General features: G+C 47.6%; 1 protein-coding gene across 1 annotated transcript in view; it reads left to right on the forward strand.

Annotated features, from left to right (window-relative positions):
• The first annotated feature begins 382 nt into the window (after nt 1-382).
• Nucleotides 383-19,672, forward strand: part of LOC138259676 (cytochrome P450 2G1-like) — a 698,383-nt gene continuing 679,093 nt past the window's right edge. Inside the window, exon 1 of the mRNA XM_069207550.1 lies at nt 383-604. Within this exon, the coding sequence (XP_069063651.1) occupies nt 425-604 (180 nt within the window). The 5' untranslated portion in view covers nt 383-424. The remainder of the gene's footprint in view (nt 605-19,672) is intronic.

A 19,672-nucleotide genomic window follows, 5' to 3' on the forward strand; every position in this document is an offset into this window, starting at 1 on the left:
CTTCCTGGTCCCGATAGCTGGAAAGATGGTCATTTTAGTACTGCAAACCTTTTGTTGATGTCATTTTTAAGACATAACAGACACATTTTTCCCAAAATAAAACAAAAATAGATATATTTTGGCTAATTTCACAGACCTCTGCAGGGAAAGTCACAAACTGGATTTTTTTAGAATCCCCAGGATATTTGAAAAAAGGACACAGATTTGGAGTGGCTATCTTATGTGGACAAAAAGATATCTATCCCTAAACGCGAATTACACTAAATAGCCTAGAAAAGGGCTTAGCACTGGGAGGGAAAAGGCCTAGCAGCCAAAGGGTTAATTTTTGGAATGAACAACATCACGTGATGTGCACAGGGAAAACGTTTGCTGAGACATTAGGTTCTGTTTCCAGCCAGAGTGCAGACATTATTTCGTTTCCACGATGGAGCTCGGAACGGTTGCGTCTCTTGTGTTGGCTGTGCTCATCTCCTGCCTGCTCTTCATCGGTATCTGGAGGAAGGTGCTTCAGGAGAAGAATCTTCCACCGGGGCCGACCCCTTTTCCTCTGGTGGGCAACTTGCCTCAAGTGAAGAGAACTGGGCTGGTTACATACCTGCGATCTGTAAGAATATTTTCTCTTATATTCTTACTTACATGTGTTTGTCCTGAGGGCCAGATTAGGTAAATACGCCAGTCGCTGCTAACGTAAACAGAGGTTCTATTGAAACCATTTTACATGGTCTAGTATATTTAGATCCATTTCTGTTTTTAGGTAGCAGGTATTGTTGCTGTGCAGTAGGAAAAAATAATAGCATTGACTGCCCAATACCGTATACTGATCACATCGAAAGGAACTGGAGGTAAATACGACAAGTGCACGTCATGCAGTTTGAGGGTCGATAACACCTGTGCGCAAATGATCCCGACCGTTTAGTTTATGTGGTCCAAACAAATTTACCATTGTCATCTTGTTTTGGAACTGTAAACACTGTCAATGTGGAGCTCAAGGGACCTAAACAGGATATCCTGCTGATATGTACCAGATAAGGGTCTCGAGTGGATTCCAATGGCTCTGTTAATTAGCAGAGTTTCGATACTGAGCTCTCTGCACCACGGGGAGGTCGGCTAGGGAATGCTATCAATGCATAGGACATTAGGGACTCCGACCACACTTCTAAATAATAGGGGGGCATTTGAAATACATGTCTAGGATATTTTACCACTCCTGCAATTTCACAACCTGTGGAAGGTAAGGCGTTGCCACAAACAACCCTTACAATAATAGCGTACACTTGGGAACTGTAAACAATTTACACCATTATAATACCAACATATCTTTCTGATTACCTTGCCCTCCTAACACAAATTATCGCGGTTGTGTTCTCCTTCTAGACCTCTATACAGCATTATTATTCTTATGGACACCTATGATGACGATATTGCTCATAAAGGTATTTCCGTTCTGTGAGTGCAACTGTCATTTTTTTCAAATCAACGAGTTGTGATGACTTCTTGCTTGAATTCAAATGCATGTATAATTGTGTTCGCATGTCACAAAAACGCTATTTCAAATTATAGAGGACCACACTAGGTGCTGGTTAGCAAAATAGGGTGGGAAAGGTGAATACTGGATGTGACGTTACTAGTACTTGGGCGATATTGCAGAACATTTAGCAGCCTTTACCAATTTGAGGCTGGGGATGGACACAAAAACACAGGTCCCAAAAATGGTACGATATTTACATCTTATTTTACTTGAATTCTGGGCGCTCTTACACACACAAAATGAGAATGGAGATTGACTCTGGCCTTCTATGACCCTCCCTCTGCTGCCTTATAAGAACATATCAGTGAAGAGCTATTATGTAACGTATTAAAGAAATACACTTTTTTCGAATTTGGGAGGGATCTTATCATATTTTGCTTGCTGTTTGTCTGTACGATTTACATAGCAAGCAAACATGTTCGAGGTCAGGTTTGTGCACGGGCTATGAGCCAAGCTAAACCTTTGTTTGCCTCTGGCTCAGCACACCCTGTTATTTTGATGGCTCCCTCGCCTCTACTTGTCAGAGCTGTTATAATGTGCAAGAGAGGGAAGTAGCGAAGAAGAAAACACGGCAAGAGGTTGATTATGCGGGCGGGACAAAACGTTGCAATAGAAACAAAACTAAATCACGTATCAGACTGATGAGCTTTGACAGTGTACACAACAGTGTACAGAGCAGTGCCTTGGAACATTGAAGGTAACACATGACATTTACAGCTTTTGGTATGTGTTCATAAATGTAGGAATCGGTGAGAGTAGTTCAGGATTGTTTGAAACTTTGCATGGCTCTAGAGGAGAAAGTCTAATTTCTAGGTGAAAACAGACATACTTGCTGCAGGGTTAGGATTTTGGGGAAGCGAAGAGAAGATATATTATCTTCTATATTTGTATCAATTTGTATCTAATCAGGTAACGGATAGTGCCATCTGTGTTGCCTTGTTTTATGTGTGACTGTCACAAAATAAAAGAAAAATCAGAATGTGTCGGCCCCACCATTCCTTCGAACGTCCCCAGGAGAACACTGCATTAAATGGGGAAATGGAAGAACGTTTTTTTCACACTGTGACAAACAAACGTAAATGCAGATAGGAAAAACTCACTACTAGTGTACTGTTTAAGTGTGAAAGAGCAAGGAATATATGTAGGAGGCTGGCATGGTTTGTAGTGGGTACCTAATGTACTTACACCAGGTCCAGATATCCTTTATTACCGAAATGTAGGCAATGTACTGGCAGCTTAGGCTGTCTAGAGGTAGCTGTAGCAGAGCAACTTGGGCTGAACTAGGAGACATGCAAAGCTCCTGCAATACCACTATAGGTACACAGTACATATACACAATAAAAGACAATACTCAGTGTTACCGAAAATAAAGGTACTCTATTTTAGTGACACAAGGCCAAAAATATCTTACAGGCAATACTCCTTCTAGAGGTAAGTATTATAAACAATATATACACTAGAGACCAAAATCAGGTAAGTAAATAGTCATAGAATAGTGCTAACAGTAGAAAATGCAATAGACCTAGGGGCAACACAAATTCCACCCTAGGCAAGTGTAGTGTGTAGAGAGGCGCTGAGAGTTTAAGAAAACATCAAAGGTAAGTAAAATAGCCCACCCCAGAGCCCAGGAAAGTAGGAGTAAAGTACTGCAAGTTTGCACACTACAAGTCGTGATAAGAGCTATTGCAAGAACCAAGCAAGACTGCAAGCAACAAATGGTGGATTCCTGGACCTGAAGACCTGTGAAGAGAGGAGACCAACTGCAGAAGTCGCAGAAGATTCCAAGAAGGACAGGAGCCCCAGCCCCAGCCAACCTAGAAGATGGTACAAAGAGGATTCTCTGGTTAGAAGAAGTCTGCACCAAAGAAGATGGCTGGCGATCCTGCGTGGCCTTGGTTCAAGCAAGGTCGCGGTTTGTGTCAAAATGGTGCTGCCTGGACCCAGGAGGGACCTGGGGGCCTCAGCTAAGACTGAAGAGGCAGAGGGGGCTCCTAACACTGGAGAGAACCCACAGATGACCAGGCAGCACCCACAGGAGTACCAGGACACGGGGACAAAAAAAAAATGCAAAATGTGGTTGGTGCAGCACAACAAAAGAAGGTCACACGCTGCCGGAGAACAACTCAACGAGTTGTGCGTCGAAGGATGGAGTGCTGGGGACCTGGGCTACACTGTGCACAAAGGATTCTTGGAAAAATGCACAGAAGCCCAAGGAGCTACGGACGACGGGTGCACAGGGGTACTATCGCAAACCGAGAAGTCAAGCTCTTACTGCCGCCAAAGTTCGACAGCTGGACCTTAGGACGGTCTGGGTCATGTTGGTCCACCACCTGTGTTCCAGGGAGCATGCTCGTCGCCAGGAGAGGAGTACCAGAGAACCGGTCGTCATCTTGGAAAGTGCCTGCAGGAGCAGGGAAGTGACTCCATCACTCCACTGGAGATTCCTTCGGTTCTTATAGTGCAGAGGATTCCTGGAGGAGTCTTGCGAGCTGAATCTGAAGAGAAACCCACAGGAGAGACCCTAAGTAGCCCTGAGTGGGGTATTGGCTACCCCCCCGGGTATGCACCTATCAGGAGGGGTCTCTGATGTCACCTGCTGGCACTGGCTATTTAGAGATCTCCAGAGTGTCCCCACACCTTGGAAAACAAGATGGCTAACACCAGGGACACACTGGAGGAGCTCTGGGCACCACTCCTGTGGTGGTGATGGGCAGGGGAGTGGTCACTCCCTTTTCCTTTGTCCAGTTTCATGCCAGAGCAGGTGCCTGAACCGATGTAGACTGGCTTATGCAAGGAGGGCACCATCTGTGCCCTTCAAAGCATTTCCAGAGGCTCTGGGAGGCTACCCCTCCCATGACTGTAACACATATTTCCAAAGGAAGAGGGTGTAACACCCTCCTCCCAAAGGAAATGCATTGTTCTGCCTTCTTGGGACTGAGCTGCCCAGACCCCAAAAGGGCAGAACCCTGTCTGTGAGGTGGCAGCAGCTGTAGCCGCAGTGCAAGCCTCAGAGAGCTGGTTTGGCAGTACTAGGGGCCCATGGTGGAGCCCCCAGAGTGCATGGAATTGGCCCCCCAATACCAGATTTGGAATGAGGGGACAATTCCATTATCTTAGACACCTCACATGGCCATATTCGGAGTTACCATTTGGAAGCTACATATAGGTATTGACCTATATGTAGTGCACGCGTGTAATGGTATCCCCGCACTCACGAAGCCTGGGGAATTGGCCCTGGACAGCTTGGGGGCACCTTTGCTAGTGCAAGAGTGCCCTCACACACAGTAACTTTGCATCTAGACTTCAGTAACTGAAGGTTAGACATATAGGTGACTTCTAAGTTACTTAAGTGCAGTGAAAATGTCTATGAAATAGTGTGTGCACTATTTCACACAGGCTGCAATGGCAGTCCTGAAGAAAGCTTTGTCTGAGCTCCTTATGGGTGGCAAAAGAAATGTTGCAGCCCATAAGGATCTCCTGGAACCCCAATGCCCTGAGTACCTAGGTACCATATACTAGGGTCTTATAAAGGTGGCCCAGTGTGCCAATTGGAATTGGAATATGAAGTCACTAAACTATAGTGACTAGTTTGGAAGCAGAGAGAGCATAAACACTGGACTTCTGATTAGCAGAACTTCAGTGACACAGTTAAGCACTACTGCCAACACACGCATTAGGCCACAAACTATGAGCACTGGGGTCCTGGCCAGCAGGATCCCAGTGAGACATGCAAAACATACTGACAAACAGGCAGACATTGGGGGTAACATGCCAGCAAAGATGGTACTTTCCTAGACAACCCCTTCCCCACCCGCAAACAAGGGACAATAAGGCTAACCTTGCCCAGATGAGTCTTCATCGTCTAAGTGGAAATAACTGGAGAGTCCATCTGCATTGGAGTGCTGACGCCCAGGTCTATGTTCCACTGTAAAGTCAATCCCCTGTAGGTGTAGGAGGCTAGACTGGCTTGTAGTGAGTACCAAGGGGTACTTACACCTTGCACCAGGCCCAGGTATCCCTTATTAGTGTATAGGGTGTCTAGCAGCTTAGGCTGATAGATAATGGTAGCTTAGCAGAGCAGCTTAGGCTGAACTAGGAGACGAGTGAAGCTCCTACAGTACCACTAGTGTCATTTGCACAATATCATAAGAAAACACAATACACAGATATACTAAAAATAAAGGTACTTTATTTTGATGACAATATGCCAAAAGTATCTCAGTTAGTACCCTCAGTATGAGGATAGCAAATATACACAAGATATATGTACACAATACCAAAAATATGCAGTATAGCAATAGAAAACAGTGCAAACAATGTATAGTTACAATAGGATGCAATGGGGACACATAGGGATAGGGGCAACACAAACCATATACTCCAAAAGTGGAATGCGAACCACGAATGGACCCCAAACCTATGTGACCTTGTAGAGGGTCGCTGGGACTGTAAGAAAACAGTGAGGGTTAGAAAAATAGCCCACCCCAAGACCCTGAAAAGTGAGTGCAAAGTGCACTAAAGTTCCCCAAAGAGCACAGAAGTCGTGATAGGGGAATTCTGCAGGAAAGACACAAACCAGCAATGCAACAATGATGGATTTCCAGACGAGAGTACCTGTGGAACAAGGGAACCAAGTCCAAAAGTCACGATCAAGTCGAGAGTGGGCAGATGCCCAGGAAATGGCAGCTGTGGGTGCAAAGAAGCTGCTACTAGGCAGTAGAAGCTGAGGATTCTGCAGGAACGACAAGGGCTAGAATCTTTCCCTTTGGAGGATGGATGTCCCACGTCGTGAAGAGTTGTGCAGAAGTGTTTTCCCACAGAAAGACTGCAAACAAGCCTTGCTAGGTGCAAATCGTGCGGTTAAGGTTTTTGGATGCTGCTGTGGCCCAGGAGGGACCAGGATGTCGCCAATTGCGTCAGGGGACAGAGGGGGCGCCCAGCAAGACCAGGATCCCTCTCAGAAGCAGGCAGCACTTGCAGAAGTGCCGGAACAGGCACTACAAAGTGGAGTGAAACAGTGCTCACCCGAAGTTGCACAAAGAAGTCCCACACCGCCGGAGGACAACTTAGGAGGTCGTGCAATGCAGGTTGGAGTGCCGTGGACCCAGGCTTGGCTGTGCACAAAGGATTTCTGCCGGAAGTGCACAGAGACCGGAGTAGCTGCAAAAGACGCGGTTCCCAGTAATGCAGTCTGGCATGGGAAGGCAAGGACTTACCTCCACCAAACTTGGACTGAAGAGTCACTGGACTGTGGGAGTCACTTGGACAGAGTTGCTGAGTTCAAGGAACCTCGCTCGTCATGCTGAGAAGAGACCCAGAGGACCGGTGATGCAGTTCTTTGGTGTCTGCGGTTGCAGGGGGACGATTCCGTCGACCCACGGGAGATTTCTTTGGAGCTTCTAGTACAGAGAGGAGGCAGACTACCCCCACAGCATGCACCACCAGGAAAACAGTTGAGAAGGCGGCAGGATCAGCGTTACAGAGTTGCAGTAGTCGTCTTTGCTACTTTGTTGCAGTTTTGCAGGCTTCCAGCGCGGTTAGCAGTCGATTCCTTGGCAGAAGGTGAAGAGAGAGATGCAGAGGAACTCTGATGAGCTCTTGCATTCGTTATCTAAGGAATTCCCCAGAGCAGAGACCCTAAATAGCCAGAAAAGAGGGTTTGGCTACTTAGGAGAGAGGATAGGCTAGCAACACCTGAAGGAGCCTATCAGAAGGAGTCTCTGACGTCACCTGCTGGCCCTGGCCACTCAGAGCAGTCCACTGTGCCAGCAGCACCTCTGTTACCAAGATGGCAGAGGTCTGGAGCACACTGGAGGAGCTCTGGGCACCTCCCAGGGGAGGTGCAGGTCAGGGGAGTGGTCACTCCCCTTTCCTTTGTCCAGTTTCGCACCAGAGCAGGGCTGAGGGGTCCCTGAACCGGTGTAGACTGGCTTATGCAGAAATGGGCACCTTCTGTGCCCATGAAAGCATTTCCAGAGGCTGGGGGAGGCTACTCCTCCCCTGCCTTAACACCTTTTTCCAAAGGGAGAGGGTGTAACACCCTCTCTCTGAGGAAGTCCTTTGTTCTGCCTTCCTGGGCCAAGCCTGGCTGGACCCCAGGAGGGCAGAAACCTGTCTGAGGGGTTGGCAGCAGCAACAGCTGCAGTGAAACCCCTGAAAAGGCAGTTTGGCAGTACCCAGGTCTGTGCTAGAGACCCGTGGGATCATGGGATTGTGCCAACAATGCCAGGATGGCATAGAGGGGGCAATTCCATGATCATAGACATGTTACATGGCCATGTTCGGAGTTACCATTGTGATGCTATACATAGGTAGTGACCTATGTGTAGTGCACACGTGTAACGGTGTCCCCGCACTCACAAAGTCCGGGGAATTTGCCCTGAACAATGTGGGGGCACCTTGGCTAGTGCCAGGGTGCCCACACACTAAGTAACTTAGCACCCAACCTTTACCAGGTAAAGGTTAGACATATAGGTGACTTATAAGTTACTTAAGTGCAGTGGTAAATGGCTGTGAAATAACGTGGACATTATTTCACTCAGGCTGCAGTGGCAGGCCTGTGTAAGAATTGTCAGAGCTCCCTATGGGTGGCAAAAGAAATGCTGCAGCCCATAGGGATCTCCTGGAACCCCAATACCCTGGGTACCTCAGTACCATATACTAGGGAATAATAAGGGTGATCCAGTATGCCAATGTGAATTGGTAAAATTGGTCACTAGCCTGTTAGTGACAATTTGGAAAGAAATGAGAGAGCATAACCACTGAGGTTCTGGTTAGCAGAGCCTCAGTGAGACAGTTAGGCACCACACAGGGAACACATACATATAGGTCACAAACTTATGAGCACTGGGGTCCTGGCTAGCAGGGTCCCAGTGACACATAACAAACATACTGAAAACATAGGGTTTTCACTATGAGCACTGGGCCCTGGCTGGCAGGATCCCAGTGAGACAGTGAAAACACCCTGACAGACACTCACAAACAGGCCAAAAGTGGGGTAACAAGGCTAGAAAGAGGCTACTTTCTCCCACAACCCCCCCCAAACGAAGGACAATAAGGCTAACCTTGGCCAGTTGAGACTTTATTGTCTAAGTGGTGATAAGTAGAGAGTAGCTCTGCAATAGACTGGTTACTCCCTTTATCATCCACTATATGGTTACTTCCCTGTGGGGATGTAAACCACCCTGTTTGAAGTTTTTTAGCTAAGCAACAATGTGAAGATGTATTTTCAGAGTTTCTATCAGTAAGTTTTAGTTTATAGCAGTGGGAATTGTCCACTGAACCTATTTGTAGTGATGGAAATGCCAGACAGGGATGCTGTCTCAATAAAGCCATAGCTGGGCAAAAACTTTGTCTATATGGCTGGAAGAGAGAACAGGGATGCTGTTTCTCTTGATTTGGAGCAGGGCAGGGATGCTGTCCTATGAGCTCCACACTAGGGCAGGGATGCTGTCCTAAGTGTTGTGAGGCAGTGCAGAGTTTCTGCACTAAAGTTTCTCTGGCAGGGTTGGAGGGATGCTCCATGTTAACTAAAATGGTGCTCTTTTTCTCACCAATGTTAGTTATCCCACAGAGAGGTACTTCTACCTCAGGGAGTACAGCTTTGCCAGCTGATGATTCCCTTGGAACAGGTGCCACCCCAGGAGAGGCTTCTCCTACCACAGGAATGATATCCTGATTGGCAGGGTGGTTAGGGGATACTGTGATACCCTTTTTACCTGTTGTTGGAGAGGGATCCTGAGTTTTCAGGCCTTCTCTCCTTTGCTTTTTCATTTCAGTAGAAATGAGAGGGAACAATTCCTCTGGGATGCCCAGCATGGCTGCATGGGCATAAAACTCTACATCAGCCCAACCTGAGGCCTCTAGGTCATTACCTAAGAGACAGTCTACAGGTAAGCTAGGTGATACTACCACCTGCTTAGGGCCAGTAACTCCACCCCAACTAAACTGAATTATAGCTAAGGGAAGAAACTTAGTGGAGTTATGGACAACAATAATCTTATACTGTTGTCCAATGATGTGTTGTTCAGGATGCACTAGGTTTTCAGTCACCAAAGTGATACTGGCACCAGTGTCCCTGTAGGCCAAGGCCTCAACACCATTTATTGAAACTGTCTGCCTGTACTTATCCATTGTAAGGGGACAAACAGCCAGTGTGGCAAGGCCAGTGCCACTAGGTGTGACAGTAACTGTCTTGGGACTGACTACCCCAGTTTCTATGATGGACCCATAAGTGAACCCAACTACACCCTTAACTTGACTGTTGCCAGCAGTCCCACCACTAGTACCACTACTGCTAGGGGCACTAGAGCTTGATGTATTAGTGGTGGTAGGCTCAGGGGGTTTACCTGGACAGGACTTATCCCCTGGCCTATGGCCTCTGTTTTTACACACAAAGCACCAAGGCTTTTTAAATTGTGTAGGTTGAGAAGAAGAGGAAGAATTTGTTTTATCCCCACCCCCTGAAGAGTGTTTAAGATTTGAAGTGGGATCTTTGGTTTTACCCTTATCCCCATGCTTATCTTGAGACTTTTCACCATCTTTCTTCTTGCCATCTTTGTCACCCCCTGTATGAACTTTTCTGTTCACCCTTGTTCTGACCCATTTGTCTGCCTTCTTTTGCAATTCTTGGGGAGAGGTCAGATCTGAGTCCACTAGATACTGGTGCAACAAACCAGACACACAATTATTAAGAATATGCTCTCTCAGGATTATGTTTTACAGGCTTTCATAATCAGTAACTTTACTGCCATGTAACCACCCCTCCAAGGCCTTCACTGAATGGTCAACAAAGTCTACCCAGTCTTGTGAAGGCTCCTTTTTGGTTTCTCTGAACTTCATCCTGTACTGTTCAGTGGTTAAGCCATAACCATCAAGGAGTACATTCTTAAGAACTTTGAAATCATTGGCTTCACTTTCTTTCACAGTAAGGAGACTATCCCTACCCTTTCCACTAAATGATAGCCATAGGATAGCAGCCCACTGCCTTTGAGGGACATCCTGTACAACACAGGCCCTCTCAAGTGCAGCAAACTACTTGTTAATGCCATCCCCCTCCTTATAAGGGGGAACTATCTTATGCAGATTCTTAGAATCATGCTCTTTTGCAGGATGACTATGGGGAATACTGCTGGTGCCACCATGGGTTTCTAAACCCAATGTCTGTCTTTCTCTTTCTACTTCTAAGGACTGCCTATCCAAATCCAGCTCTTGCTTCTTGAGCTTCAGACTGGTTTGTTCCACTCTCAATCTATTGAGCTCCCTTTCTAACACTCTGTCATCAGGGTGAGTGGGTGGGAAATGCCTTGAAACAGAAGTATGGTGAGAATGAACAGAAGTAGACCTGTCCCTAACAGATGGAATCCTAACAGCTTGGCTAACAGAAACATCACTTCTACTATGATGAGAAGGAATACTCTTGCTATGATGTGAGACAACACTATCAGTATGGTGTGACTCCACATCAGTACCAGCTATGCTAGGTTGTCTGATAATGGGCAGGCTAGGAAGTTTCCTTTCTAAATCTTTTGCTAGGGGTGCCCCAGGGTCAGATTGGGAACCATCAGCTAACTTCTCAACAGAAGTGGCACCTCTGGCCTTATCCTGTTCAACAAGCATATTAACTAACAGTTCTCTAGAGGGATTCTTCCCTACACTTAAACCTCTTTCTATGCAGAGACTCCTTGCTCCTTTCCAGCTAAGGTGATCATAAGCAAGTTTGGACAGATCAACAGTTTGGCCTGTGCCAGACATTTTAGAAAGTGTTTAAGTGATAGAAAAAGTGAGAAAAAACGTTTTTCAGAACTTTTGGAAAGACAGAAAAAACTTGTAAAACTTTTAAAGAACTTTTTAGAAAATTTAGAGGTACTTTTCAGCACTTAGAAAAGAAGTGATAGGAGAAAAGCAAAACATTTTGGTTAGGTGTACATACACTGAACTTGTTTTGTATATTTTTCCCTTATGAAAAGTACAATGACAAAAGTGGTAAGTAGTTGCAAAGTACTTATCCCACCGCTGCACCACCAATGTAGGAGGCTGGACTGGCTTGTAGTGAGTACCAAGGGGTACTTACACCATGCACCAGGCCCAGGTATCCCTTATTAGTGTATAGGGTGTCTAGAAGCTTAGGCTGATAGATAATGGTAGCTTAGCAGAGCAGCTTAGGCTGAACTAGGAGACGAGTGAAGCTCCTACAGTACCACTAGTGTCATATGCACAATATCATAAGAAAACACAATACACAGATATACTAAAAATAAAGGTACTTTATTTTTATGACAATATGCCAAAAGTATCTCAGTGAGTACCCTCAGTATGAGGATAGCAAATATACACAAGATATATGTACACAATACCAAAAATATGCAGTAAAGCAATAGAAAACAGTGCAAACAATGTATAGTTACAATAGGATGCAATGGGGACACATAGGGATAGGGGCAACACAAACCATATACTCCAAAAGTGGAATGCGAACCACGAATGGACCCCAAACCTATGTGACCTTGTAGAGGGTCGCTGGGACTGTAAGAAAACAGTGAGGGTTAGAAAAATAGCCCACCCCAAGACCCTGAAAAGTGAGTGCAAAGTGCACTAAAGTTCCCCAGAGAGCACAGAAGTCGTGATAGGGGAATTCTGCAGGAAAGACACAAACCAGCAATGCAACAACGATGGATTTCCAGACGAGAGTACCTGTGGAACAAGGGGTCCAAGTCCAAAAGTCACGATCAAGTCGAGAGTGGGCAGATGCCCAGGAAATGCCAGCTGTGGGTGCAAAGAAGCTGCTACTAGGCAGTAGAAGCTGAGGATTCTGCAGGAACGACAAGGGCTAGAAACTTTCCCTTTGGAGGATGAATGTCTCACGTTGTGAAGAGTCATGCAGAAGTGTTTTCCCGCCGAAAGACCGCAAACAAGCCTTGCTAGGTGCAAATTGTGCGGTTAGGGTTTTTGGATGCTGCTGTGGCCCAGGAGGGACCAGGATTTCACCAATTGCGTCAGGGGACAGAGGGGGTGCCCAGCAAGACCAGGAGCCCTCTCAGAAGCAGGCAGCACCCGCAGAAGTGCCAGAACAGGCACTACAAAGTGGAGTGAAACGGTGCTCACCCGAAGTTGCACAAAGGAGTCCCACCCCGCCGGAGGACAACTTAGGAGGTCGTGCAATGCAGGTTGGACTGCCGTGGACCCAGGCTTGGCTGTACACAAAGGATTTCTGCCGGAAGTGCACAGAGACCAGAGTAGCTGCAAAAGACGCGGTTCCCAGTAATGCAGTCTGGCGTGGGGAGGCAAGGACTTACCTCCACCAAACTTGGACTGAAGAGTCACTGGACTGTGGGAGTCACTTGGACAGAGTTGCTGGATTCAAGAGACCTCGCTCGTTGTGCTGAGAGGAGACCCAGGGGACCGGTAATGCAGTTCTTTGGTGTCTGCGGTTGCAGGGGGACGATTCCGTCGACCCACGGGAGATTTCTTCGGAGCTTCTAGTACAGAGAGGAGGCAGACTACCCCCACAGCATGCACCACCAGGAAAACAGTTGAGAAGGCGGCAGGATCAGCGTTACAGAGTTGCAGTAGTCGTCTTTGCTACTTTGTTGCATTTTTGCAGGCTTCCAGCGCGGTTAGCAGTCGATTCCTTGGCAGAAGGTGAAGAGAGAGATGCAGAGGAACTCTGATGAGCTCTTGCATTCGTTATCTAAGGAATTCCCCAGAGCAGAGACCCTAAATAGCCAGAAAAGAGGGTTTGGCAACTTAGGAGAGAGGATAGGTTAGCAACACCTGAAGGAGCCTATCAGAAGGAGTCTCTGACGTCACCTGCTGGCCCTGGCCACTCAGAGCAGTCCAGTGTGCCAGCAGAACCTCTGTTACCAAGATGGCAGAGGTCTGGAGCACACTGGAGGAGCTCTGGGCACCTCCCAGGGGAGGTGCAGGTCAGGGGAGTGGTCACTCCCCTTTCCTTTGTCCAGTTTCGCACCAGAGCAGGGCTGAGGGGTCCCTGAACCAGTGTAGACTGGCTTATGCAGAAATGGGCACCTTCTGTGCCCATGAAAGCATTTCCAGAGGCTGGGGGAGGCTACTCCTCCCCTGCCTTAACACCTTTTTCCAAAGGGAGAGGGTGTAACACCCTCTCTCTGAGGAAGTCCTTTGTTCTGCCTTCCTGGGCCAAGCCTGGCTGGACCCCAGGAGGGCAGAAACCTGTCTGAGGGGTTGGCAGCAGCAACAGCTGCAGTGAAACCCCTGAAAAGGCAGTTTTGCAGTACCCAGGTCTGTGCTAGAGACCCGTGGGATCATGGGATTGTGCCAACAATGCCAGGATGGCATAGAGGGGGCAATTCCATGATCATAGACATGTTACATGGCCATATTCGGAGTTACCATTGTGAAGCTACACATAGGTAGTGACCTATGTGTAGTGCATGCGTGTAATGGTGTCCCCGCACTCACAAAGTCCGGGGAATTTGCCCTGAACAATGTGGGGGCACCTTGGCTAGTGCCAGGGTGCCCACACACTAAGTAACTTAGCACCCAACCTTTACCAGGTAAAGGTTAGACATATAGGTGACTTATAAGTTACTTAAGTGCAGTGGTAAATGGCTGTGAAATAACTTGGACGTTATTTCACTCAGGCTGCAGTGGCACGCCTGTGTAAGAATTGTCAGAGCTCCCTATGGGTGGCAAAAGAAATGCTGCAGCCCATAGGGATCTCCCGGAACCCCAATACCCTGGGTACCTCAGTACCATATACTAGGGAATTATAAGGGTGTTCCAGTATGCCAATGTGAATTGGTAAAATTGGTCACTAGCCTGTTAGTGACAATTTGGAAAGAAATCAGAGAGCATAACCACTGAGGTTCTGGTTAGCAGAGCCTCAGTGAGCCAGTTAGGCACCACACAGGGAACACATACATATAGGTCACAAACTTATGAGCAATGGGGTCCTGGCTAGCAGGGTCCCAGTGACACATAACAAACATACTGAAAACATAGGGTTTTCACTAGGAGCACTGGGCCCTGGCTAGCAGGATCCCAGTGAGACAGTGAAAACACCCTGACATACACTCACAAACAGGCCAAAAGTGGGAGTAACAAGGCTAGAAAGAGGCTACTTTATCACAGTAGGGAAATGGACCATCTCAATAATTTAAGGTTTTCACCTTTCATCTATTTTAGCCATAAGAGAGGTTTGTGGTCTGTCTGAACAATGAAGTGAGTCACAAATAAGTATGGCCTCAACTTCTTCAGGGCCCAGACCACAGCAAAGGCTTCCCTCTCTATGGCAGACCAACGCATTTCTCTAGGGGTGAACCTCCTACTGATAAAATCAACAGGTTGATCCAGGCCCCCTGAGTTAAGTTGTGATAACACTGCCCCAACCCCCAGTTCAGAAGCATCTGTCTGGTCAATTAATTTTTTGAGTAATTTGGGCTTTTTAGGACAGGTGCAGTACACATAGCCTGCTTAAGATCCTCAAAAGCTTTCTGACAGCTGGCTGTCCAAAATACCTTTTTAGGCATCTTTTTGATGGAGCCATAGTTCTTAATGAACCTCCTGTAATACCCAGTGAGACCTAAGAAGGCTCAGACCTGGGTCTGAGTAGTAGGGTGAGCCCAATCCACAATTGTATGGAATCCTCCCCTGTAGTGGTTCAATCTGTTCTCCCCCACCAGGTGGCCCAGATAAACCACTTTCCCCTGCTCTATCTGGCATTTTGAAGCCTTGATAGTGAGACCTGCCTTTTGCAGGGCCTCCAAAACTTTCCACAGGTGGATCGGGTGATCACCCCAGGTGGAGCTAAATATAGCAATGTCATCTAAGTATGCTGCTTTTAAAGCTTCCAAACTTTGGAGGACTGTATTTACCAGCCTTAGGAAAGTGGCAGGTGTTTTTTTTTTCAGACCAAAGTGCATAACTGTGAATTGATAAAGCCCTCCTGTGGTAGAAAATGCTGTTTTTGCTTTAGCTTCCTCTGATAATTTGATCTGCCAATGCCCTGCAGTCAGATCAAAGGTGCTTAGATACTTGGCAGAAGCCAGTATATGTATGAGCTCATCTGCCCTGGGTATAGGGTGAACATCTGTTTTTGTTACAGTATTAAGGGCCAGATGTAGGTAGGGAAAAATTAGCGAGTCGCAAATTGCGACTCGTTGCAACTCGCAATTTCCGACTCGCTAAATGCTATGCAAGAAGAAAATGCGGCAACAATTTGCGACTCACAAATGCAGTCGCACCGCAGATAGCGAGTCCGCTGTTTGCGAGGTTGCTTTTTGCAACCGCACAAAAAACGGACACGCAATTTGCGATTGGGTGTCGCAAATTGCGACTGTGCCGCAAATTGAATGCAGGTGCTGCAGAACACTCTGGAAAACACTTCCTGGCACATGATGATTACATCACAGCCAGGAAGTTTACAAATACACCTGGGAGGAGGGAGGACCACACCCATTTTCAACAGCTACACTGCAAACACACAGAACAGCAGTTACCATGGCAGAGACCCCAAGGAAGCGAAAACTCAAGTTTGCAGAAAAAGAGCTGGAGGTATTGACCGAGGAGTGTTGTCAGCACCGTGACAAACTGTTTGGAAGGACAGCCCTCACCGTGCCAGACTCTGAGAAAAGGAGACTATGGATGGACATCCAGGAAAAAGTTAACTCCCTGGGTGTCAGCCACCGGAGCATCGATGAACTAAAGAAAAGGTGGTACGACCTGCGCTCCCGGACCAAGGAGAGGGTGGCAGAGCGGCTCCGGGAGATGAGGGGCACCAGAGGGGGACCGTCAACATAACCACCACCCACACCCCTGGAGGAAAGGGTAGAGGAGACCCTTGAGCCTGAGGCAGTATGCGGGATGGGAGAGCTGGACACATCTGAGCCAGGACCATCAACCGGTGAGTACCATGAGACATGCATGTATCCCCATTAATGCCATACCCCCACCCACCTTGTACACAGAGCATGCACAACCAAAATAGCTCCATTTTAGGGTAGCAATCACCAGAATGGTGCATTATGGGCAATGTAGTCAAGTAGGCAGTTGATAGGCAACAGTTTATTAGGAAGTTAATAACAGATAGTACATACTGACAGTGTGTTCCCTATGTCCCACAGGTCTCCCACAAGACACCCCCACCAGCCAAAGCAGCCAGGGGCCACTGGTCAGCCAGCAGCCAACAGAGGGATCTGGATCCGCCACCACTGCGACCTGCACCACCAACACCCTGTCCCCTCACAAGACACCAGTTGGCATATTGGTCTGTGAGCCTGCACCAGGTCCCAGCCAAAGTGCCACAGTAGATGTCACAGAGCCTCCACCGCGTTGCAGGCGATGTAGGAATACATCATCACAGCGGCAGGCAGAGTCAGGGGATGCCACCATTTCATGTACTGAGGCCGCACTCCTACGGGGTCAGCGCCTGCAGACACAAGAGATCAGGAGGATTACAGGGGCATTGCGGCGCATTGAGCGCAATCAAGCCAACAGCACGCAGCTTGTACATTCTGAGTTGCAATAGATAAGTACACACATGGGCGACCTTGCACTCTCCATGTGACAACTTGTGGCTGGACTGCTAACGCAGACAGAGAGTGCACGGCGTCGGGACAGGCAGCTGCTGAACCGCCTTGACAGAATGTCAGCATCCATTGTAAGGCTGGCCGTGAATACCACTGGTCTTTCTAGGTGCACGGTTAGCCTCGAAGTGGAAACATGGACTGGGCCGTCTCAGCCACGCTGTTGACTTAATGGAGGCACGGCAGATGGCCAGGGGCACAGGCGACACGCCGTAAGATAGCGAGGAGGGCTCCACCGTCAGCAGTGTATCTGCCGGTGACACCAGGGTGCTTCGCAGTGGAAGCGCAAGGCAGGGAACTGCTGACCCCCCAAGTACCAGCCATGCTGGCCGAGGCCGGTGTAGGGTTTGAGCTCCACACAGTCCTGGGGTTGGGGCACATGAAGTCAATGTGTCCCATGCCAGGTGGACTTTTACAGCCCCTGACCTGTTCAAAATGTATATAGTTTTTTTGTTTGCACCAATGAAATCACTTGTTCTTTCCACTTAACACATGGACTCTTTGTGTGTGACATTAGTGAGTATGGTCACAGTTAGCACGTACCTTCCAAAGTATTGGTTTGCAATGTGTTCCCGTCTCAGTCTGCCTTGATTTGCTATGCTCCTATCGCCATGATGGCGATGTGGTAGCTCTTGCTCTTCATCCTCAGATTCAGGGTCATCAGGGGTGAGAGGTAGCCCACGTCTGGTGGCAATGTTGTGCAGTATAGCGCATGCGACAACGATCTTGAAAGCTGTTATTGGGGTATACTGGAGGGCACCTCCACTTCTGTGGAGGCATCTGAATCTTGCTTTCAGCAGTCCAAAGGTCCGTTCAATAATATTCATGTTCCTCTTATGTGCACTGTTGTATCGCCTCTCTGTCTCATTGCTGGATGTTAAGTATGGGGTAAGAATCCATGGTCGGAGTGCATATGCACTGTCACCTGTTTGGCAAAAAAAAGTACAATGTTAGCTGGGCATGGATTGTTTCCACATTGACCCGTGTGTATGTCTGCAAGGTGTTTTCAGCTCTACCTAGGAGGTATCCGTCTCCAAACTACCCACGTTCTAGGCGTTGGTGTATCCCACTGTGCCTAAAAATGTAGGAGTCATGAGTACTCCCTGGAAATTTGGCAAACATGTCAGTGATGACATAATGGGCGTCACAAACCACCTGGATGTTGAGTGAGTGGGTACACTTCCGATTGCGGAACAGATATTCCAGATTTGCAGGAGGGCATATTTGTATATGTGTCCCGTCGACACACCCTATGACATGGGGGAAGTTGGCAATCCTGTAGAATTCCAAATTGGTGCTGTTTATTTCTGCCTCATTCCTGGGTAGGTATATGTATCTGGACATGTGTGTAAGTAAGGCATCTAGGAATGCCCTAAAGAACCGTGAGAGTGAACTTTGGGATACCCCACCTGCCACAGCAATGACCCCCTGATAGCTACCCGAGGCCAAGAGGTGCAGTGACCATAGCACTTGCACATGCATAGGGATGGCACAGCCGCGCACAGTCTGGCGTTGTAGCTGTGGTTTGAGTAATTCTATTATATCTAGTATTGCTGCACTGCTGAGTCTATATTTGTCATAAATCTCCTCCTCTGTTTGTTGGAAAAGTGTCTGCCTGGTTCTGTATATCTTCTCCTGTGTCTGGCTCCTCTTCCTCCTCTGCTGTGCAGCGTGGGCTCTCCTCCTCATTTCTATCACATATATCTCTGCCATCTTGAGTAACCCAGATGCCTTCTGGGTCGCCTTTTATACTTTGGTAAAGGTTACCACCTGCTCTGAGTTAGTGGTAAATTGGAAGTGCAAAATGGGCTTTTTGCGACTAGTCGCAATTTGCGAGTTGCTATTGCATACGGTTTGCAACTCGCAAATTGCGACTTCCTATTTGCGGGTCACAAAATGGGGTAGCAAATTTTGCGAGTCGGTAATGGCTCGCGTCGCATTTTGCGAGTCGGAAATGGTTTTTATGCATCCCATTTCCGATTTTGCGGGGTCGCAAATTGCGATTCGGGCCATTTGCGACTCGCAAATGTTTCCTACATCTGGCCCTAAGTCTTCTATAGTCCACACAAAACCACATTTCTCTCCTTCCTTCTTTGCAATGAGGTTTGGGGACAAGCACCACTGGGCTGCCCAGGGGCTATCAGAGGGCTCAATAACTCCTAGGTCCATCATTTTCTGCACCTCAGATTTAAACAGACTCTGACATGGTCAGGCTGCCTATAAATCTTATTTTTGAGAGGCACACTGTCTCCAATATCAATAGTATGTTCACACAAGGTATTTGTACCAGGTATGAGGGAAAAGAGGTCAGAAAATTGGCCTAGCAGGTTTTTGCAGTCCACCTCTGCTCTGCTGTGAGGTAGTCTGAAAGCACCACTCCTTCCACTGAACCATCAGCTTCAGTTATGGAGAAGAGACCAGGGAGAGGGTCACTCTCTTTCTCCTGCCCCTCATCTGTGGCCATAAGTAGGGTTAAATCTGCCCTATCATAGTAAGGTTTAAGGCGGTTGACATGAAGTACCCTAAGGGGACTTCTGGCAGTGCCAAGGTCTACCAGGTAGGTGACCTCACCTTTCTTCTC

This window comes from Pleurodeles waltl, chromosome 9 (assembly GCF_031143425.1).
Source record: "Pleurodeles waltl isolate 20211129_DDA chromosome 9, aPleWal1.hap1.20221129, whole genome shotgun sequence".
NCBI classification, from domain to species: domain Eukaryota; kingdom Metazoa; phylum Chordata; class Amphibia; order Caudata; family Salamandridae; genus Pleurodeles; species Pleurodeles waltl.